The sequence below is a fragment of the Peromyscus eremicus genome, chromosome 10 (genome assembly GCF_949786415.1).
Source record: "Peromyscus eremicus chromosome 10, PerEre_H2_v1, whole genome shotgun sequence".
Classification (NCBI taxonomy): Eukaryota; Metazoa; Chordata; class Mammalia; order Rodentia; family Cricetidae; genus Peromyscus; species Peromyscus eremicus.
Genome location: NC_081426.1, coordinates 68018137 through 68036970, shown reverse-complemented (window position 1 = coordinate 68036970; position 18834 = coordinate 68018137). Strand labels below are relative to the sequence as shown.

At 41.6% G+C, this 18834-nt stretch overlaps 2 protein-coding genes across 3 annotated transcripts in view; one reads left to right on the top strand and one right to left on the bottom strand.

Annotated features, from left to right (window-relative positions):
* Positions 1-9749, top strand: part of Clock (clock circadian regulator) — an 86386-nt gene extending 76637 nt beyond the window's left edge. Inside the window, exon 23 of the mRNA XM_059276038.1 lies at positions 2707-9749. Coding sequence (XP_059132021.1) covers positions 2707-2892 — 186 coding nt within the window. The 3' untranslated portion in view covers positions 2893-9749. The remainder of the gene's footprint in view (positions 1-2706) is intronic.
* Positions 9750-11737: 1988 nt separating this feature from the next.
* Positions 11738-18834, bottom strand: part of Tmem165 (transmembrane protein 165) — a 28409-nt gene continuing 21312 nt past the window's right edge. For both annotated transcript variants that reach the window (XM_059276036.1, XM_059276037.1), the window contains exons 3-6: positions 17461-17636; positions 16890-17069; positions 12530-12635; positions 11738-11955 (exon numbers count right to left, since the gene is read on the bottom strand). In XM_059276036.1, coding sequence (XP_059132019.1) covers positions 11879-11955; positions 12530-12635; positions 16890-17069; positions 17461-17636 — 539 coding nt within the window. In that variant the 3' untranslated portion in view covers positions 11738-11878. The remainder of the gene's footprint in view (positions 11956-12529; positions 12636-16889; positions 17070-17460; positions 17637-18834) is intronic.

The window sequence follows — 18834 nt, the reverse complement described above, 5'->3', positions numbered from 1 at the left end:
TTGTGATGTGTTTCTGCCTGGCCTAGAACTCAAAAAGGTCTTCCTGCTTCTGCCTCTGCGTGCTGGGATTACAGACTTGCACAACTATGCCAGTTATTAGAATTTTCTTGTTAGAAATGAATGTCAGAGGAGAAATCCAGTGTAGATGCAGTATAGGTTATCACTAGAACTTAGGCTCTAAAGTCAGGTGCCCTCAGTTGAGTAATTGCTATACCACATACATGTGACCTTTGGCATAAACTTGTCAAACCTCTTGATACATTGGATGTAATAATAGTTCATACTTAATGCCTTTTTTAAAAAAAAAAAAAAAAAGCGTGTAAATTGCTAAATATACTATAGAGTATATGGCCGGCTGTCATTGAGCACCACGACATTGGCAAATGTAGTAAGATATTCCTACTAATGGCAAAACCCACACAGATACCATGTGGATAAACCAAACAGAATCTGCCTATCCATAGGTCCAGAATAAAGTCACCTGGTCAGAGTCCTCAGCAAAGAACCAACAGAACCGGTTTCTAGGCTCTGGTGTGGGTACTCTGGTGGTTTCTCTGCTAGAGCCCATCTGGGCTAGGTGGAATTCTTACTTTGGTAGCGTAATACTGAAATAGCCTCATTGCTTAAATGTTGTCAAGTCATACCCACAGGGCTTAAGTCTGAACTAGTACAATGAATAACAGAGTTAGCTATTATTATAAATAATAAAAACAGTCTTAGGCTTTTATTTAGGTGAAATGTATTTTATATATTTACACACATATTTTTACATATATATACATATACATCTGTGTGTGGGTGGGTGTGATTTTATATATATATAAAATCCCCAGTGAGAATTAAACAAAAGCTTAAAGAATGTGCTTTGCTTTAAGGTCTAGTGTTCTAAATCTGTCAAGGAAGACAGGCCCTTAGAGAAAAGGAACGTTTGGGACCAGGAGATGACTCAGTAAGTGAAGGTGCTCTCTGCTGAGCCTGACGTCCTGAGTTCAGTCTCAGGTTCCCACGGGGTAGAAGAAGAGAACTGACTCCTAGAAGTTGTTCCCTGACCTCCACGTGGGAACCCTAGCAGATGTGCACACAAACACAATAAATAAATATTTATAAAATGAACATCCACTTCTTCCCTGCCCCCACCACAAAAATGCATCCCCAAAACATAAGAACCCTAAAAATGTTAGATAAGCACTGCTTTCCATAAACATATTTATTGGGATAATAAATACATAATTTGGCTTTTCTAATGGACCTCTGAAAATGTACTTGGGATGTAATCAGAGAAGTAAATGCCATAAATCCCTTTGTCTTACAAAGACTTGTTCTAGTAACAAATCAAGAAGGACAATTGTAAAGGTCCTTGACAAGTTTTCTCATCGGAAGGTTTAAGTCTGTCCTTGTGTTTGTGTACATGGGTTTCCTTCATACACAGTTGCAAGTGTCATCCCCAGTGAGCTTGTTGAAGTTCAAGCATGTTGCAGTAAGTGTGCTGGCTTCCAGAGGACTGCACTTGAAACTCCCCCATTCTCTCAGCTAGTCCCTGTTGTGTACCAGAGTACAGACTACTTAGCAGCCAGAAGTCAAAGTATAGGGAGAGAAACAGACTCCTAAGTTGAGGCTTTCAAGGTCAGCCATGGACTAGTGATAGCAGACGGTTCTGTTGGGGAGAGGGGTTTTTAGTTTATTTTATCACCTCGTACAGCCACACAGGACTTCAGCCTCCAGCTCTTCCCTCCTTTTCCTGTAAGGTTTGTACAGATCAGCATAATAGACACTTTGACCAAGTGAAAGGCGGAGCCTGGGAGTGGTCAGCAGCTGGACAGAGTCACACATCTGCAGGTGGAATAGCTCAAGTTAACCCAAGTCTACTAAGGCCTGTGCTTTTCTGACTACTCCGGTGGTGGGGGAGGGGGGAGTACACAGTGTGTGCAAGTGCACATGTATGGAGGCCAGCAGTCAGCACTCAGGGTTTGTTCCTTAGTTTACCTTGGTTTTTGGTTTTTGGTTTTTTTTTTTTTTCCCTTCGAGACAGGGTTTCTCTGTGTAGCTTTGGTGCCTGTCCTGGAACTCACTCTGTAGCCCAGGTTAGCCTCGAACTCACAGAGATCCGCCTGGCTCTGCCTCCTGAGTGCTGGGATTAAAGGCGTGCACCACCACCGCCCAGCATCTACCTTGTTTTTCTCAAACAGGGTCTCATGGGAACCTGGGGTTCACTTCCTAGGTTAGGTTGGCTGACCAGTGAGCCCCAGAGATCCTCCTGTCTCCACCTCCCCCATACTGGGACTACAAGCACTGTATGGACAGAGCTATTTTCTCAGCCCTGGCCTTGACTCTTTACCAGCAGGCAGAGCTGTGTGCAGAGGGCACTGTCTGTCTGACAGGCGGCGAGTATTCGTGTCTTATACAGACATAGCTGTGCTCCAGCTCTACTGCTTAAAATCTGGTCCTGTAGGAAATAAAGTAAAAATAAGTGGTTTGTCTCAAGATAATAGTACTTTGTACTGTTAAGTTCTCTCAGCACAGATTCCTTTGAAAAATTAAATTTTATGTTTTCAGGAAGAAGGTAAGGCTTCTGTTTTCCAAAGACAGTTTTTTAGATTGGCAAACCAAATGGGAATGGAAAGCTCTCGTCACTGTGGACAGTGGACACTGTGAATGGACAGTGTAAAGGCATAGAGCCATGCTGCATAATCCTTCTTCTGTTTTTAGACATCTCGGTTGCTCCATGGGAATCCTTCAGCTCAGCTCATCCTCTCTGCTGCCTTTCCACTACAGCAGAGCACCTTCCCTCCGTCTCATCACCAGCAACACCAGCCTCAGCAGCAACAGCAGCAACAGCTTAGTCGGCACAGGACTGACAGCCTGACTGACCCTTCCCAGGCCCAGCCACAGTAGCACACACACTTCCTCTCTGACACTAGAGGAAGGGGAGGCCAGACAGTCACTCGGATGACAGGATTACAAGTTGAGCAGTTCTGTGAGGGTGGTCTTGAGTGTTCCAGTTCCTGGATTAGTTGGTAGGGAAATGCTGCCCAGTGCTACAGATGTACATTAAATACCAGCTGATGGGAGATGATTATAGGGACACAGCCAATTCTGCAGTTTCTTTACCCAGATATTTTTTTAATGGAAAAAGAGTATATTGCCAAATGTTAACAAGCTCAACTATCATGACCTTTACCGAATCAGAAAAGCACTAACAATGTTGGTAGCTTTAGTGGTTCTGTGCCTGGTATCGGATGTTACAGAGGACACACCACTGCCAGGGATTTGCTTAGATTGCCATGAAGATAGTCCTGTAGTTAGTAGTCCCCACCCCAACTCCCCTCCCTGTTCAGATAATGATGGATCAGTGATTACTTGCAGAATGTTGTGCAGGTTTGAATTCTCTATGTGTAGATGCTATATAGATGTGTATGTGTCTGGATGGAGAAGAGAAAGCAAACTTTCTGTACGCAGCATGAAAGCATTATCTGTCCCTTACAGGTATGAGTACATTTCATTAGATTTTGACACCATGTACAAACTGGTAACAGCCTCTCTTTTTCATTTTGTTTACAACATAATAGTGTTCTAGTCACTTTTTCCAGGGCACAAGTTTTTTTGTTCGTGCTTTGGCTGTGATGTCACAGTTTGTTCAGTGAGGTATAATGTGCTGCTGGTTAAATTATTGCTACATTTCCTTTTATTCAGAAATAGCCCTTATTTCATTATTTTTCAATTATGTTTGAAAATAGAATTGCACTGCTTTATTTTAGATGGTTGGTTGAGTTTGATCACATATTTTGATATATTTCATAGTTGGAATATTTATGTAAATGGTTTTCAACAAGCCTGAAAGTGATTTCAAGAATGTTTCAGTTATAAGAGTAAAATTTGCACACAGAACATTTTAGGCACTTTTTAACATTCTCAGTGGTGGGAATTTTAACTTTTAGGATTTGTTGGAGTCTTTTTATTATCCTTAAAATTTTCAATGCTTCTTTTAGTTAAAATGATTCAGGGTTATTTGAGGGGGAAAAACCCATAGTGCCTTGATTTTAATTCAGGTGATAACTCACCATCTTGAATTCATCGTCTGGTTTCAGTAGCAGTGTTGAAACCTTAGTACATTTTTAGCAGCATGTGGGTCTCGGTGTCATTCTCTGGCTCCCATGAAGACTGCTACGTCTCTTGGACTGCCCTAACAGTATCAGAGTTGTTAAAGTGATCCCAGAATTGTTTCCAAATTAGTATCTTCCTTTAAAGCTAAGTAGTCCTTTAAGAATTACCAGTTAATACTTGTTCAGAGAAATGGGGTAGAAATTGTCTTTAACCTTCATTGAAACACTAGAATATTACAACTCACATGCTTTCTAAACATGAATTAAGATTTCATCTGGCAATATCATACTCTCCAGGTAATAAACTCCAACGAAGTTACATATATTTTAAAAAGCATTTTTTTTTTTAGATTTTATGGTACTAATAATGAAATTTGCAATTATAGAACAAAAGATAAGTAGAAAATAGAATATAAAACATTACTGAGAAAAGGGAGGACAAGTGTGACAAATTAGAATTGACCTTAAAAGAAAGTGTGTAAGGGTGAGGCCGCTAAACAAAGGTTCCCAGCAGTGAAAATAACCTACTGCAGAATCGCTAGATAAGGGCTCTGGGGAACGCACGCGGAGTCAGTTATGGGTCCTCGGCTTTGTTGCCATCCTTAAGCATGTCTTTGTTTTCCTGTTTACCTGGCTGCAATTCAGTTAGAAGTTAGTGGTGACAAAGAAAACAACCAAAGAAAATTGGTACCTACCCTTCTGCAGAAGAAGTGTGGCCAGGTACCAGTCAGTAACTAACATATCACAGTTCTTCTAGCTGACATTCGTATGAATACCCCCAAGAGTTGCAAGAATACATGTATATGTAAGCTTATATACACGTGATGAAATTGATGTAAGTAGAGCCCCCACATTGCTTTTCTCCCCTCCCAAATGCCTTCTTGATCTTAGGCCATTCCATGCCATCTGAGTTGTGCCTCATTGACTTGGGCAATACCTAGTGACGAGGGTTTAGCTAACAGGAGATCCAGTATACTAATTATGTAATTCCTGTTGTTCTTCACAGTCCATCTTCTTGCTTAGAAGCAGTTGGTAAAGGAGCGCCTAGCCACTAATTTTGCCGTCCATATGGAAAGTTGTGCTGGGCAACACTTGTCAGGACCAGCTGCCTCTCGGCTCCTTAATTCTTGGTTTCTTTGGGTGGGAAACTGTCCCTGTCTGCTTCCTACAGACTTGAGCATTCTGGTGAAGATTCATCTGTTGCCTGTTCTTCGTTTCTATAGCCAAAGTTGTTGACTGAAACCTAAATCTAAAACCTAAATCATGAAAAGATACCAAATAGAAACACTTCGCAGCTTATAAACCTTAATGTCCCCTGCTCTATTTCATGGGGATTCATTTTTCTTTAAAATTGTATTCTGGGCAGCACTTTTTAGTTAAGAATTGTTAGGGTGCGGATCAGCTAGGTTCTTGTTGCCCTGAAGGTACTTTGCTCTGGGCTGCTCTGTAGAACGTGGGGTGTTGCTGATCCTTTGGGATGAGAACAGTAAAGCACAAAGCTGCTCTGGAGGCTGCTGTCAAACCAGAGCCTAGACATGGAAAGTACTCCTCTTTTCTCCCTTAGAGTAGTAACTGGAGGGTGGGGAGCGGATGTGACAGGTGGAGCTGCATGCAAATGAGCACTACAGGCCCTGCCCCAAGCTCCACCCTAAATTTAGGGTAGCTTTAGAGTGCTGTGTTCTGCAGTCGCATAGACAGGGCTTAGGAATGTACTACTAATCAAAGAATGCCAGTAATTTTGAGTTTGTGATAGAAAACTCTGCAAACTAGTGAGTGTTTGAATTCTGTGTGCTGTAGTTGGTTGTTGCCTTAAAGCAGTCTCTTGAAGTTAGTTGGGAGCACTGAAGCAGTCCAGCTGTGAGGGAGCTGAGCCCTTGTTCAAGCCTTAGAAAGGACCCTTAAAGTAGTAGTCTACAGAGGTAGGTTCTTTTCGCTTGGAATAGTACTGTCCCTTTAAAATGTTTCTGCTACATTGAGGCATTTTTTTTTCCAAGTGGAATACAGATAGCATTTTTAGTATTTCTTTTTTCTGTTTCTTTGGTGATTAAAGGTTGTCGTAACATTTGTGTAAAACTCGTTCAAGCCTATCACCTTTCCAGTACCTGTGGTCCTGTTCTTAGCACCACGGAGTCCACATTGGAAGGTATAAACACTGGATATTAATATTGTTGAGGGCATATAGCCAGGAGTAAGCTGACTGGAACTCTTCAGTGGTGGAGAAGAAACAGCACAAAGGCACTTGCCATTTTCATAGTCATTAGGGAAAGAAACCTTTTAAGTTTGTCTAGATTGAGTGAACACTCTTCTAAGAGGAGCTTCTGAAGTAAATGCAAAGGAAAAGAGTTGACTATTTTTATAGCATATTTAATATATTTGTATAGAACTATGAGTGTAATAGGAACCCTCGACCTGCCTCCCACTTTTCTAACCCCCCCCCCTTTTGCCATAGCCCTAGTTCAGCCTCATCCGCATGGGTAATGTGCCTATTGTCAGCCTACCTACCAAAAGATAGTGCTGCTGCTTTCTGAGACAGGTGAGATCAGACTCTCATGCCTGGGGATCCTTTATGGGAGGAATAGCACACACTTAGAACAACATACCACAGTCTAAACGCATCATTTTGAAAGGTAATAAGCACTTTATTGCAATTATTCATTTAGATAAAGTTTGTATCTTAGGCATTAACCATTTTTAAAGGATCCCCTAATCATCACTTAGGTGAAATTATAAATGACACATTTCTGAGAAATGTTTAGATCCAGTGAACCGTAGCAGGTTTATGGGAGTGATTTCAAGGTAGCCAAATAAACTCTGACTTTTGTTTTGAATGTGGTGGAGTCAGGAGATTGTAGATGCGTAGTTCCATTTAAACACTATTGTAAACCCATCTTGCCTATTGTGTGGACACCAAAAGAGACCAATGAGCCTGTTTATTTTCAGAGGTCTAGGAATATGCATCTGTCTGAGTAGATATACAGAACTAATCTATAAACGGTTGGTAGTAATATTTTAGGATACAGTAATTTCAAGAATTATTGAGTGTTTTCAATGTGCCCTGAAATGTTGGCATGTCATTTCAGCGTTCCCATTTGAGTTGCTCTTGTAATATTTTTGCACAAAAAGGACTGAGAAAGACTGCTTTGGTTGAAGAAAACTATAATTTGGTCTTATCTTACTGTCTCCTGTGGAAACACTGGAGGTCAATTTTGTTGGTATAGTTACTAATTCAGGATATTTAAAACAGTGTTGAACAGCTCACCAGAAATTAAGCAAACTTATATATTTAAAAATTAAAATTCTGTTTTTCCACGTGACTGTTTTGCATATTTTTTCCGTTGTCATAACACTACATTCCTTGTTTTTCCGAAATAATACTTTGAAAGATGAGTATTTAACAATACTTTGTAAGCTGCCTGGGTTTTCCCAGGAAAAGGTTCTAGTGGAATAAATAGCTTGTAGTTGTGTATAGTTTGTGGAGACTGTTGGGATCCCATCAACACACCAGCAAACACTGAGGTGCTGAACTAACGACAATCACAATAGGAAGTATTTATAGACGAACTTAGCAGTGGCTGAAGGAACTTGTTTCCAACGCAGTTCTCGGGGTTTCTTAAATAAAATGGCTGTGTATTTATTTATATTTGTATCTCTACATTTGGTCTCCTGTATTTAATTTATGGTCAGTTTGGTTTTCCTTGGAGAACTGGCTCTTGTTTCGGGGGCAAGTTGTTACCGCATGCCCCCCCCATGACTCTTCACAGACAGATAATTGGACACTGTTGTCCATCAGGATGGCAGTGGCAGGCCACCCTGGGCGTCCGTCCCTGCGCTGCCCTCCTGCTCTGAACTATTTAGGAAAACTCGGTCAAAGGTAGCTCCTTTCAGTTCTGCTCTGTGTCACCGCTCCACCTTTTCCTGGTGTCACTGGTGCCTTCTGTGTGTCGTGGGCACTTTCCACAGTTTCTTCCCCACAGCCAGAGGCCAGCATGACAGAACCATGGGCACATGTTGATGTTGCCTTTGTTTTGCCCATTTGAGGAAACACTAGCAAAATAGTGTCTTTTAATGGCTGTCATCATTAAAGCCACATACCGAGTCCTTACATATAGTTGGACAATGTATGCACATTGAAAACTCTTTAAAAAAAGTTGGTTATCTTTCAGTCTTCCATAGCCAGTACTATGGAAGTAAAGCGGTACTTGAACATGGGAGGCCTCACTCGCTCGCTGTGTGACAGTCCTTCCTGCCCACATGAACTGGTATACAGTCCTCCGTTAGCACTCTCATTGTGGCTCTGGAGTCCCATGGGTAGGGTCTAGCTCACAGGGACCCCTTGGAGAACAGTAACTAAAATACAGTCAGACACGAATTGAGTTTAATTATGTAAAAGGTGTTTAACTCTGATGAAGTTAAATTTAAAAAATACCATTTTTAGATATATGCTTTTAAATCAGAGAAAACAAACTGTGACATCGCTTTAAAAAATAACATTCAAATGGTTTGTGTTTTGAGTTGGCCTGTACTGGCTCAAGTTTATTGCTGGCAATGGTTTTAAGAATACTACAGAGCTAAAATATAGAAAAAGCTGTTATCTTTAAATTAATGTATAACTAGACAATCATCTTCAAGCAAAAACATTGCCCGAAAGTCCCTTATTAAGCAATGGATGTGTCAGCCAGAGCGACTGGAAATGAAATCATTCTAAAATTATTTTGAAATCTATTTTATTGTGGTTTAAGTTGGGGAAAGCTCTAGTATAGCACTTTCATATTCACCCTCTGTAAAGACTGAAGCCCAAAGACAAGTTAAATTAGTGCTGTTTTAAAACCAGTTAGTGCAAAAAATATATGTTTTATCTTTGTAAACTTTGTTAAATCAGTTAGTGGTTGTATAAACATGCACCAGATTCTTTGCTGTTCCGTGTGGTTCTTGCTCTGCTGTTCTTGACATTGCTGTCCTTACTGCTTGGTTCTGGGTTTAAATTAAAACAAGAGTAGACGTAGCTCATCATTTCCAGCTCCAAAGGGAGAGATGCATATGGCTAGTGATCCCCACAAAGCAAACATTTAATTGAAATAAATTTATTAAAAAAGACTGGCATTCTTTTAGGCATTATCCTTTTGCCAAAATCCTAAACTCCACAGAAGCCTAACAGATAATGAATGGTTTCAGTGGTGCTGTATTAGGTCCCCTGGTTCTCATAAGCTACGTTGGAAATGCAGTATTGAATAAAACGTGGAGTCTTACTACCAGCTGACTATTGCTATTTTAATTGAGTTTGATACAGTTGGTTATACTTGGTTGTCAAAGTTACCCTTTTAAGGAGTAAAACTGTGTTACCAGCATGCCTTCCCTCAGGCCTCTTACCTTATGAGCACAGCTTTACTTCAGTCTTCATGTTCTGTGCTCTTCTCCATAGTCTTGTATTCAGAATCTAAACTACAGCAAAAGAGCCAAGCAGTACCAATGGTTTTCTTTTGTGTTTGTTTTTAATGTCAAAATAATTAGACCCAAACTTTGTTTTCTTCAATTTTAAAAATAAAGAATACCTCAGTGCTGCTTCTCAGTATCACCTGCTTTATGTGGCACATAACATGTAAGAGTCACATTTGGATTTATAGAAAGACTATTAAATGTTTTTAAATCTGTCAGTAACATTTTCCTCTCTTTATTCAACAGTGGGGCCTAATTGTGTTAGCAGTGTTTACCTTGTAGCTTATGTTTTAATCACCACTCTAAGAAATGATGTCCTGCTGCTACAAGACTGCTTTCTCAGACAGTTACGCTTAGTACTCACACCCTCACCTAGCTGCTGGCTGCTTTCTACAGTTCCGCGGGGTCTCACATACAGAAGGTGCAGTGTGAGGGCCTAACCGTATAGAAAGTGCAGTGTGAGGGTCTAACCATATAGAAAGTGCAGTGTGAGGGTCTAACCGTATAAAAGTGCAGTGTGAGGGTCTAACCGTATAAAAGTGCAGTGTGAGGGCCTAACCGTATACAAAGTGCAGTGTGAGGGCCTAACCGTATACAAAGTGCAGTGTGAGGGTCTAACCATATAGAAAGTGCAGTGTGAGGGCCTAACTGTATACAAAGTGCAGTGTGAGGGCCTAACTGTATACAAAGTGCAGTGTGAGGGTCTAATCATATAGAAAGTGCAGTGTAGGGTCTAACCGAATAGAAAGTGCAGTGTGAGAGTCTAACTGTATAGAAAGTGCAGTGAGAGTCTAACTGTATAGAAAGTGCAGTGTGAGGGCCTAACCGTATAGAAAGTGCAGTGTGAGGGTCTAACCATATAGAAAGTGCAGTGTGAGGGTCTAACCATATAGAAAGTGCAGTGTGGGGTCTAACCGTATACAAAGTGCAGTGTGAGGGCCTAACCATATAGAAAGTGCAGTGTGGGGGGTCTAACTTTTTAGAAGGTGCACTGTAGGTCTAACCATATAGAAGATTCAGTGTGGGGACATGACTTAGGATTTCTTTAAAGTGTTTTAATTCATGGAAGTTGTTTTTTGTCTTGTCCTTCAATACTACAGTTTTTACGGAGTTAGAAAACTCCTTAAAAGCTTGCAGAAAAGACTTCATCAACATTTGCTGTTGCCTAACAATATTTGGAAGAACAGCTAACAACTAAAAAGTAACTCTGAACAGTTTTCATTGGAGTGCTAGGTGACTTAGCTAGTTCTTCACAATCTCCTCAAATTACAAATTACATTGTGGACCTTTGTCATCGCTCAGCAAATTGCATTCTATCATGTTCCACAGGGACTACCTGGACACATCTATAGAGGAAGCAGCCTTCACATTTAAAGAGATTATTAATGGCAGTGCTACCACGTTACACTAGAACCCGGGCTGGGAGAAAACAACTTTTGCTATCTGAGTGTACAGTATAGTCAGAATATACTCGGAGTAATTACTGGGGAACACCCTTTGGCACAAGGGATGATGTGCTCTGGACTAAACTGCATATTAGTTCCTTGAAGGAAGTAACAGAATGTGAGTATCATAAATAGGGAGTACTACTACTTCTTTGGTAAGTTATGAAGTATTTTGTATAACACACAAGGAAAAACAAGTACTACTCATACCACTTTTATTTACATTGTATCTGTTACATTGTTTATTCAATATAGAAAAAAATAGGAATACATTCATAGTATTCTCTTTTAATTTGGTAAGTCCGTGTTGTCAAATATTGACTATTTTTATATTGGGTGTCCTACCCAATTAAAAAAAAATAAGAGAGAATGGACCTAGCCAACAACTCTTACGGCATGTTATTGATACAACAGTAAAACCTATTTCTCTCTTCAATCCTAATTCCCAAAAGACAAGATAAAACTACCGATTACTCTACTGGCTCAGGAATAGGGTTTTAAAAGTACAAACAATTCATTCTTTCCCCCAAGGAAATGTTTAAGATACACATATAAACACCCCAGTGACCAAGGAGAAAATATATTTATAAAAGCGTCATACAACAAAAAAACTCAAGAGGTCCGCCCCACTGCAGTGGATACACATGTCCAAACTGAAGTGGGGCTCAAGTGTTAACATAATCAGGCTAGAGAAAAACCCACACTGAGAAATCAGACTTTCTTTTAAAATTTTTTACAAATAAGATCAATGATTATCTCTTTTGGACATAATACTTCATTAAATGGGTCAAACTTACAAATTAATACTACAAAATACAGTATTTTCCATTACTTTTAGTTGTAATGTACACTATGTACAGAAAGTTGCATATCTTAAGCTGAATACAGATGGACAGCGTTTTAAAAACCAGAATCTGGACTTATAAATAGTGCAGAAAACGCAAATGCCAAAAAAACGATGCCTCCTATGATTGTCACTGGAAAAAAGAAGAGAGAAGATGAGTGAGGTAGCATGTCTTCTTCCAATGGGACATTAATGCAAACAAAAGCAAGTTTCCGTTTTTTCTACTCTCACTACTCCTGAGAACGTCAGTGACAAAGTATTCCTGACTCACTCTTCCCTGATACCCAGACCTTTCTCTGGGCACTGCTTGGTGAAAGACTTAAACCACTGGCAAGCAGCAGGACTACAGGAGCCCATCTTTTTAAAAACTCAAATATATTCTGGGGCAGGAGGATGGCCAAGCACACAGAGGTGCTGCCGCCAAGCATGAGAGTCGATGCTCACAAGCCTCAGAACCCAAACAGCCTTTCAAAGTGAAAATGGGTCCCTTCATAAACACACTTCAGGCCAAACTTCACATTGACTAATTTGTACACACGGAAAAAGAAGTCAGTTTGCAGTAACGGATGAATATGCAGGCCTGGGTGATGAGCACAAAGACCAGGTCATCTCTGGAAGAGATGATCAAAGCTAGCACACCATTTCTATTATCTGTCATCTTCAAGCACGAGAACATGTTTGCATTTTAATGAAATATGAGATCTTACCTGTTCTAACAGATATTTTCTGTGCTATCATCCTTCCTCCAATTACTGCCAATCCAGTGCATAAGCAGTGTCCCACTGTTCCACCCACTGCTACACCATAGGGATCCTGGAAGGAGATGCAGCTAGCGTTAATTTGTTAAGTTGGAGATGCTGTTTGACAAACACCAGTATGAAGTAGAACTGAAAATGGGTCATGAACCACTTATCATAAACTCTTGTAAAAATCCAGATAACTCAATAACTTTATGAAACAGGAAATAGTTGCTTCAAGGAATATGTGTTGTATGATATTTTGTGTTTTGACAAATAAAGCTTGCCGTTCAGAGAAGCAAAGCAGTCAGCCACCAGAGACTTCTTACCTCTATGAATCCTCAGACTGAATGGGTGCCAAGATCCTGTCTCCACCCGCCTTATATTCCTGTCTCTATCTCCCTAGTGCTGAGACTGAAGGCCTGAGATCCTAAATGCTGGGATCAAAGGTGTGAGCCACCATGGCACAGCTATTTCTCTTTTAGACTGGTTCAATCCTATGGAGCCTAGGGTGGCCTTGAACTCCTGATCTTCTTGCTTCCTCCTCCCAAGTGCTGGGAGACCACTGCCTGGTCTCTATGGTTAACTAGTGGCTAGCTCCACCCTCTGATCTCCATTTCTCTTCAAATGCCAGAGTTGGGCCTTGTGAATGAGCTGGTGGGGGAGGTTCTGTCAGTCTGGAGGCAAGCTTTGTCAGAACACAAAATAACATATAACACATATGGACAGTACAAGGCTAGATGTGAACATAGAAATTCTGTATGGTACAGTATTGCTGTGCTTCCTGGGAGCCAAAATCCTGCTCCATAACCCTTGTGCTTTTAGCTCGAGGTAAGGAATAAATACTACCAGAATGAACTGGAAGGTATCAAATTGGTGGAGCAATGAAAGCTTTCCAGAACAGACCGACCAGAAGAGTAGGTAAGAACACCATGTATCTCTTGTGGATGAGGAGAGTCAAGGAGGCCCCAGAGAGGAGTATGTCAGGAAGGGTGGGAGCAGGGATGGAGTATAGGGCTATAGGTTGGCACTTGACTCCTGTTTCAGAGGTCAAGGTTCAATCCCTAGCTACAAGGGATCCCTATGAAGTCTTAAGTCAGCCTTGTCTTGAGACAATGGCTAGTTTTAACACAAGTGGATTTCTGCTTTCAATGAAGACAAGGAACTGGAAGGGAGTAAGACCAAGGAGGCATAACAACCCTGGTATAAAACAGTGCTGACTGGACTGGGGTAGGAGACGAAGAAGAAAAGCAGATGAATGGGAAGGCACATGGGATGCTATGAAAGCAATCAGGTGTGACAGCCAAAGAACCAATTAGCCGTGGTATCACTGATGTGGTGAAAAAGCCTGGAGGCTCACTCAGTGCTTAGGAATACTTGTTCTCTTCTTGAGGACCAGAATTTCAACACCATGTCACGGGGCTCAGCACTGCCTGTAACTCCATTTCCAGGGAATTCAATACCCTCTTCTGGCTTCTAGCACCCCATACATGTGGCATACACAGATTCACATAAAGTATGTTTTAAAAGGAGCAGAGGAATGAATAATGGGTGCTGGCAAATTAAAAGTGGAGTATATTCGGTTGAAAGCTAGGCACAGAGCACACTTGTAATCTCACCCTTCAGGAGGCTTAGGTTTGAGAGTCAAAGCCAGCTTTGCTTAGCTAAAGCAAGTTCCAGCCCAGCCTGAAGTACAGAATGAGAACTGCCTTTCAATAAAGGCCAAATGTGATAGTAAATAACATCATCTGAGGCAGCATGAATAAAAACTCATAGGAAAAAAGCATGGACAAGTGGACCATGACATAATCAACAGGATGAAGACTGCCTGGTAGTTGGCCTCAACTAGTCTCAGCACTGGTGAACATCTGTCATGTCTGTGATAAACGGAAAGGCAACTTAAGGGTAGTGGGTTTACTTGGGTTCACAGCTCAAGAGAACAGTTCATCATGGTGGAGGCCATGAAAGCAGGAACTTGAGGCAGCTGGTCACTAGCATCCACAATTAGGAAGCAGTGGTGATGAATGCTTGTACAGTGCAGCTCACTTCCTCCTTACACTACTGTCCAGGGTCCTAGGCCAGGGAATGGTGCCTCCACCCATAAGTGGGATCTTCTACCCTAGTCTAGTCAACATAATTCCCATCTCAGCTGACTCTAAGATCTCAAGTTGATAACGGATTAACCATCCATCCCACCCTGTGAGGTCAGCAGCTGGGTGGTAGAGCTGTCCTCTTAATCAACCATAATCGTGCTTTTTGAACTCTGGGAAGGTAGGAGTAGGATAAGGGACAGAAGGACTAAGGAACGGGGCTGCATTTCCCCCTAGAGACAGAGTAGAGGGAACAATGCAGAAAATACTCCAAAAACTGAGCTGGGAGAAAGGCAAAGATTTACACTGTAAGGAGGGTGGGACCTGGGGTCCAAGACTGCACTGTGGTTGGTGGGGATAAAGAGAGCTGAGCAACAGGTCAGCAGCCAGCTGCTGTGAGTGAAAAGGCAGCGTATATACAGTCAGCAATCAGAAGTGGTCTGAGTATGTGCTGGAGAATGTACTACCACCAAACTGCCACCCCAGAAGACTACTACATTCCATCTGAAAATAAAATGGTACTTTTTAAATCAGTGGGTTAAATAAAGTTACTTTAACAAAGATTGAAAAAAATGCTGTTAACCTGTATTAATGGATCCTTCAAAAGCAAAACAGCATGTTTTATACGAAGGAGGAGAGTAGTTTTAACATGCGAGTGCTCGAGTGGGGACTGCTAGACCCCCCATGCACTGCTGTATGCCATCTCCAGACAGGAATCCACGAAGTGGGTGCCTGTGGTGCCGGCTGACACTGACAGAACCTCCCCCACCAGCTCATTCACAAGGCCCAACTCTGGCATTTGAAGAGAAATGAAGACAGGATACAGCCATTAAGGAGCATTTTTAAAGTTTGTTTTAGGAGAATCAAATAAGAGTTCCTTTTTTGTTTTTTCCATCTCCAAATAAAGCATCAGGCTTCCTTCCCTGTGATCTCAGTCCTGGCCTGAAAATACTTTCTATTTTAAGCTAGAGAACTATGTTAAGGAACTTTTGTTTGTTTGTTTTGTTTTGAGACAGGGTTGTATTACAGCTTGGGCTGTCCTGGAAGTCTCTTTGTAGACCAGGCTGGCCTTGAACTCACCGAGATCCACCTGCCTCTGCCTCTGCCTCTGCTGGGATTAAAGGTGAGTGCTACCACCACCCTAGGAATTTGATCTTTTATGACAGACATTTCCAAGGATTTAAAAATGTTTCAGTGTCAAACTGATAAAGTTAACATCAAGAGCATGCAGCTCCTCAGGACATCAGCATCTGTGAACAGAAACTGACACCTCATAGGAGATGACATTAAACACCCTCCCCATCCCCCAATAGCAAACCAATAGGTATCTTTTGAATATATATACCCAAGGGCAAGACAGAAGACAGGCTCACTTCTGGTGCCACCTCGAGTCACCCCACCTGTCTGAGCCTTGGGTTCTTAACTGTTCAGTAAGGGTTGGGAGGTGTCTTCTGACTTACATTCTAGAGCTGAGGTGGGACAGGAATGCTCTACAGAAACTGGCCCTGGGTCATCCCAAGATGAGCACTGTAAGCATTCTGATGTCCTTAGGTCCTATTAGTCTCTTCTCTACTTTAGAAGGAACCCTCCTTGGGTCAGTGAGAACTCACAGGCAAAGGGGCTTCAGAAAATTTCTGAGTTATTAAAGTGATGTTGAAAAATGAGTAATCAGAGCTGCTCAGAATGTATGAATAAGTGAACAAGTTCCCCTCTGTTACACCAATTTTTGCTATGAAGTTTAGGATGGTCTCAGTATGTAGCCCAGGCTGACACTGAATTCAAGATCATCACTGCCAGGACTCCCCACTGCTGAGGTTACCAGCAAAGTGATATACTAGTTTATACCCTCAGTACGCATACAGAGAAGTCATGAGAAGAAAGTGATATACTAGTTTATACCCTCAGTACGCATACAGAGAAGTCATGAGAAGAAAGTGATATACTAGTTTATACCCTCAGTACGCATACAGAGAAGTCATGAGAAGAAAGCCAAGCAACAAAGACACCAGCCACAGCTTTATTTTGGCAAAACATGGGGAAAGGACCCAGCAAGATAAAAAGAAAAATTAAATTTGGGCCCAAGAACTACAGACATGGAGAAAAACTCAGAGGCTAATCCAGGTCATAAAGTGAACAGATGTGTCAAACTTTCAGCATGGGTAGTCACCCTGTGGCCTGCTCCCCCACTGGTGTGGAGCAATGTGAACTGCAGTCTTGATACAGAAGCAAACACCACTCACCTCTCTAGCTGCCAGAACAATAGTAGTGAGTTGAGAGCGATCTCCCCATTCCGCCAAGAATGTTAACGTGAGCGCTTGAACAAAAATGGGTGAAATAAAATGCAACCACTTTTTCTGAGGTATTGTTGTGCTTGTACCAGTTTCAACATCTGGTCCATTTAAGAGTTTGGTTCGTTGGAACTGAAACAAGTAAAAATTACCATTAACCCCAGTAAGTATATCAAAATAGCACAGAGTCACTCAATCCCTTTAATGCATTTAAATTGTGTGTCATATTCATCAAAGAAAATACACTTCTGCATCCTTCGACTGACTGACTGCCTGCAGCCACCGGCCTCACATAGTATCAGCTTTCCCCCTGCAACAAGACCAAACAGTATGCAGACGCTTAAGAAAGAGGTAGAACTAACAGTTCCAGGATTCAGACACTCCACCAGCCAAAGAGGCTGACTGTATTTGGTAAACAGTTCCCTCCCTGCCACAAGCACAGTAACCCCAAAGCCTATCAGAGCCAAGCTGTAAGAGCAGAACTAACCAGGCTAACTCATGGCATGTACCAGTGACAACTCACTTCTTCGTCCTTCTTCTTCAACTCTGCTTGAACTTCTTCCAGCTCCTCCTGACCCTCATCTGGGCTCATCTTCAAACCTTCCCGAAGCATTCTGATGCCAAAAATGGCAAAGAGTGCAGTTGAAACATAGTAGGTATACACCCTGGGGATGACTGTTGTGGCATAGCCAAACAAAACTGTAAGGAAATGCCAAGAGTGTTAACAGGTGTTTTCCACAACACGCCAAGTAAACAGTAACTCAAGAAACTGTAATTTACTTTGTTGAAGGAAAAATGGTTCACATTAGACACATCAAATATGTAGTGACCTGCAATACCCCTGCTTCTTGCTTTCTAGAACTGAACCTTTAGAATGGCAGAGCTCACTGGCTTCCCAAGACAAGCATGGCCTTATTACCAGGGCGCCCACATCTGCCACTGGCCCTTTCAGACATGGCCCTCCTCCCCAGTCGGGTTCACCGAGGGCCGCCTTCCCACTGACATCTGTGTAGGCACAATACTTGAGCCAGGTTGACTGTGATGTCCTCTAAGAATTTCAAGACTTTATAAACTGGAAACCACATTCCATTCTGTAAGTTTCTTTGTCATAGATCTTTCAAAGATCAAGAATCATGACAATTCTCTTACAGAACAATTCACACTGTTCCTTTTTAACTATGTAAATTTAGCATATCTTATGAAATACTAAAAATTCTTTATTAGGTATGTGTAGACATACCAATATGGCATGTATTTTCTATCTCTTGTCTACTGAAAGGGCCAAGAAATAGACATTTCAGTAACAAAGAGCATTCTTGGGGACTTCTGAGATGGGTCTGAGCAAGCACAGGATGTACCTGTGGTATCTTATGACTAAAAGGTAAAGAAGAGCAAGAACCTGCCACACGGACAATCCCTGGAGAAAGCATATGTGCGTAGGAGTGAGAAAGGAGTGTGCAAGGCCAGATTTCACTCATGTGGAGCAGAAGCCAAGATAGGAAGAGGAAAGCATCGAGGGAAAATACACAAGAATTACACTAGATCTCTGGGGAAATGCTGGTTAAGAACAGGTATTCATTGTGTTACAGTGTGTCTCATAGGTTGGATATTAGCTGCAAGAGAAAACTAGGGAAGAAAATCCTCAACTGGGCAAGCCAAACTACAATGTCAATGAGGAAAAGAATGGATGCCTCGTGCTCCCAAAAGATACTCTTCTGAGGACACGACACCAGTGCAGCTTCTGGCCAAGAAGATGTAACTTGAGTTTAACCATGTGGAAACATCCCACACAAAAGAGGAAAAACCATGGGGTATAGGAGAGGGCATGACATTATTCTCTAAAACCTGTTGATAACAAACATAATACAAGTCTAGGTAGTATTTCAAATTAAAAATA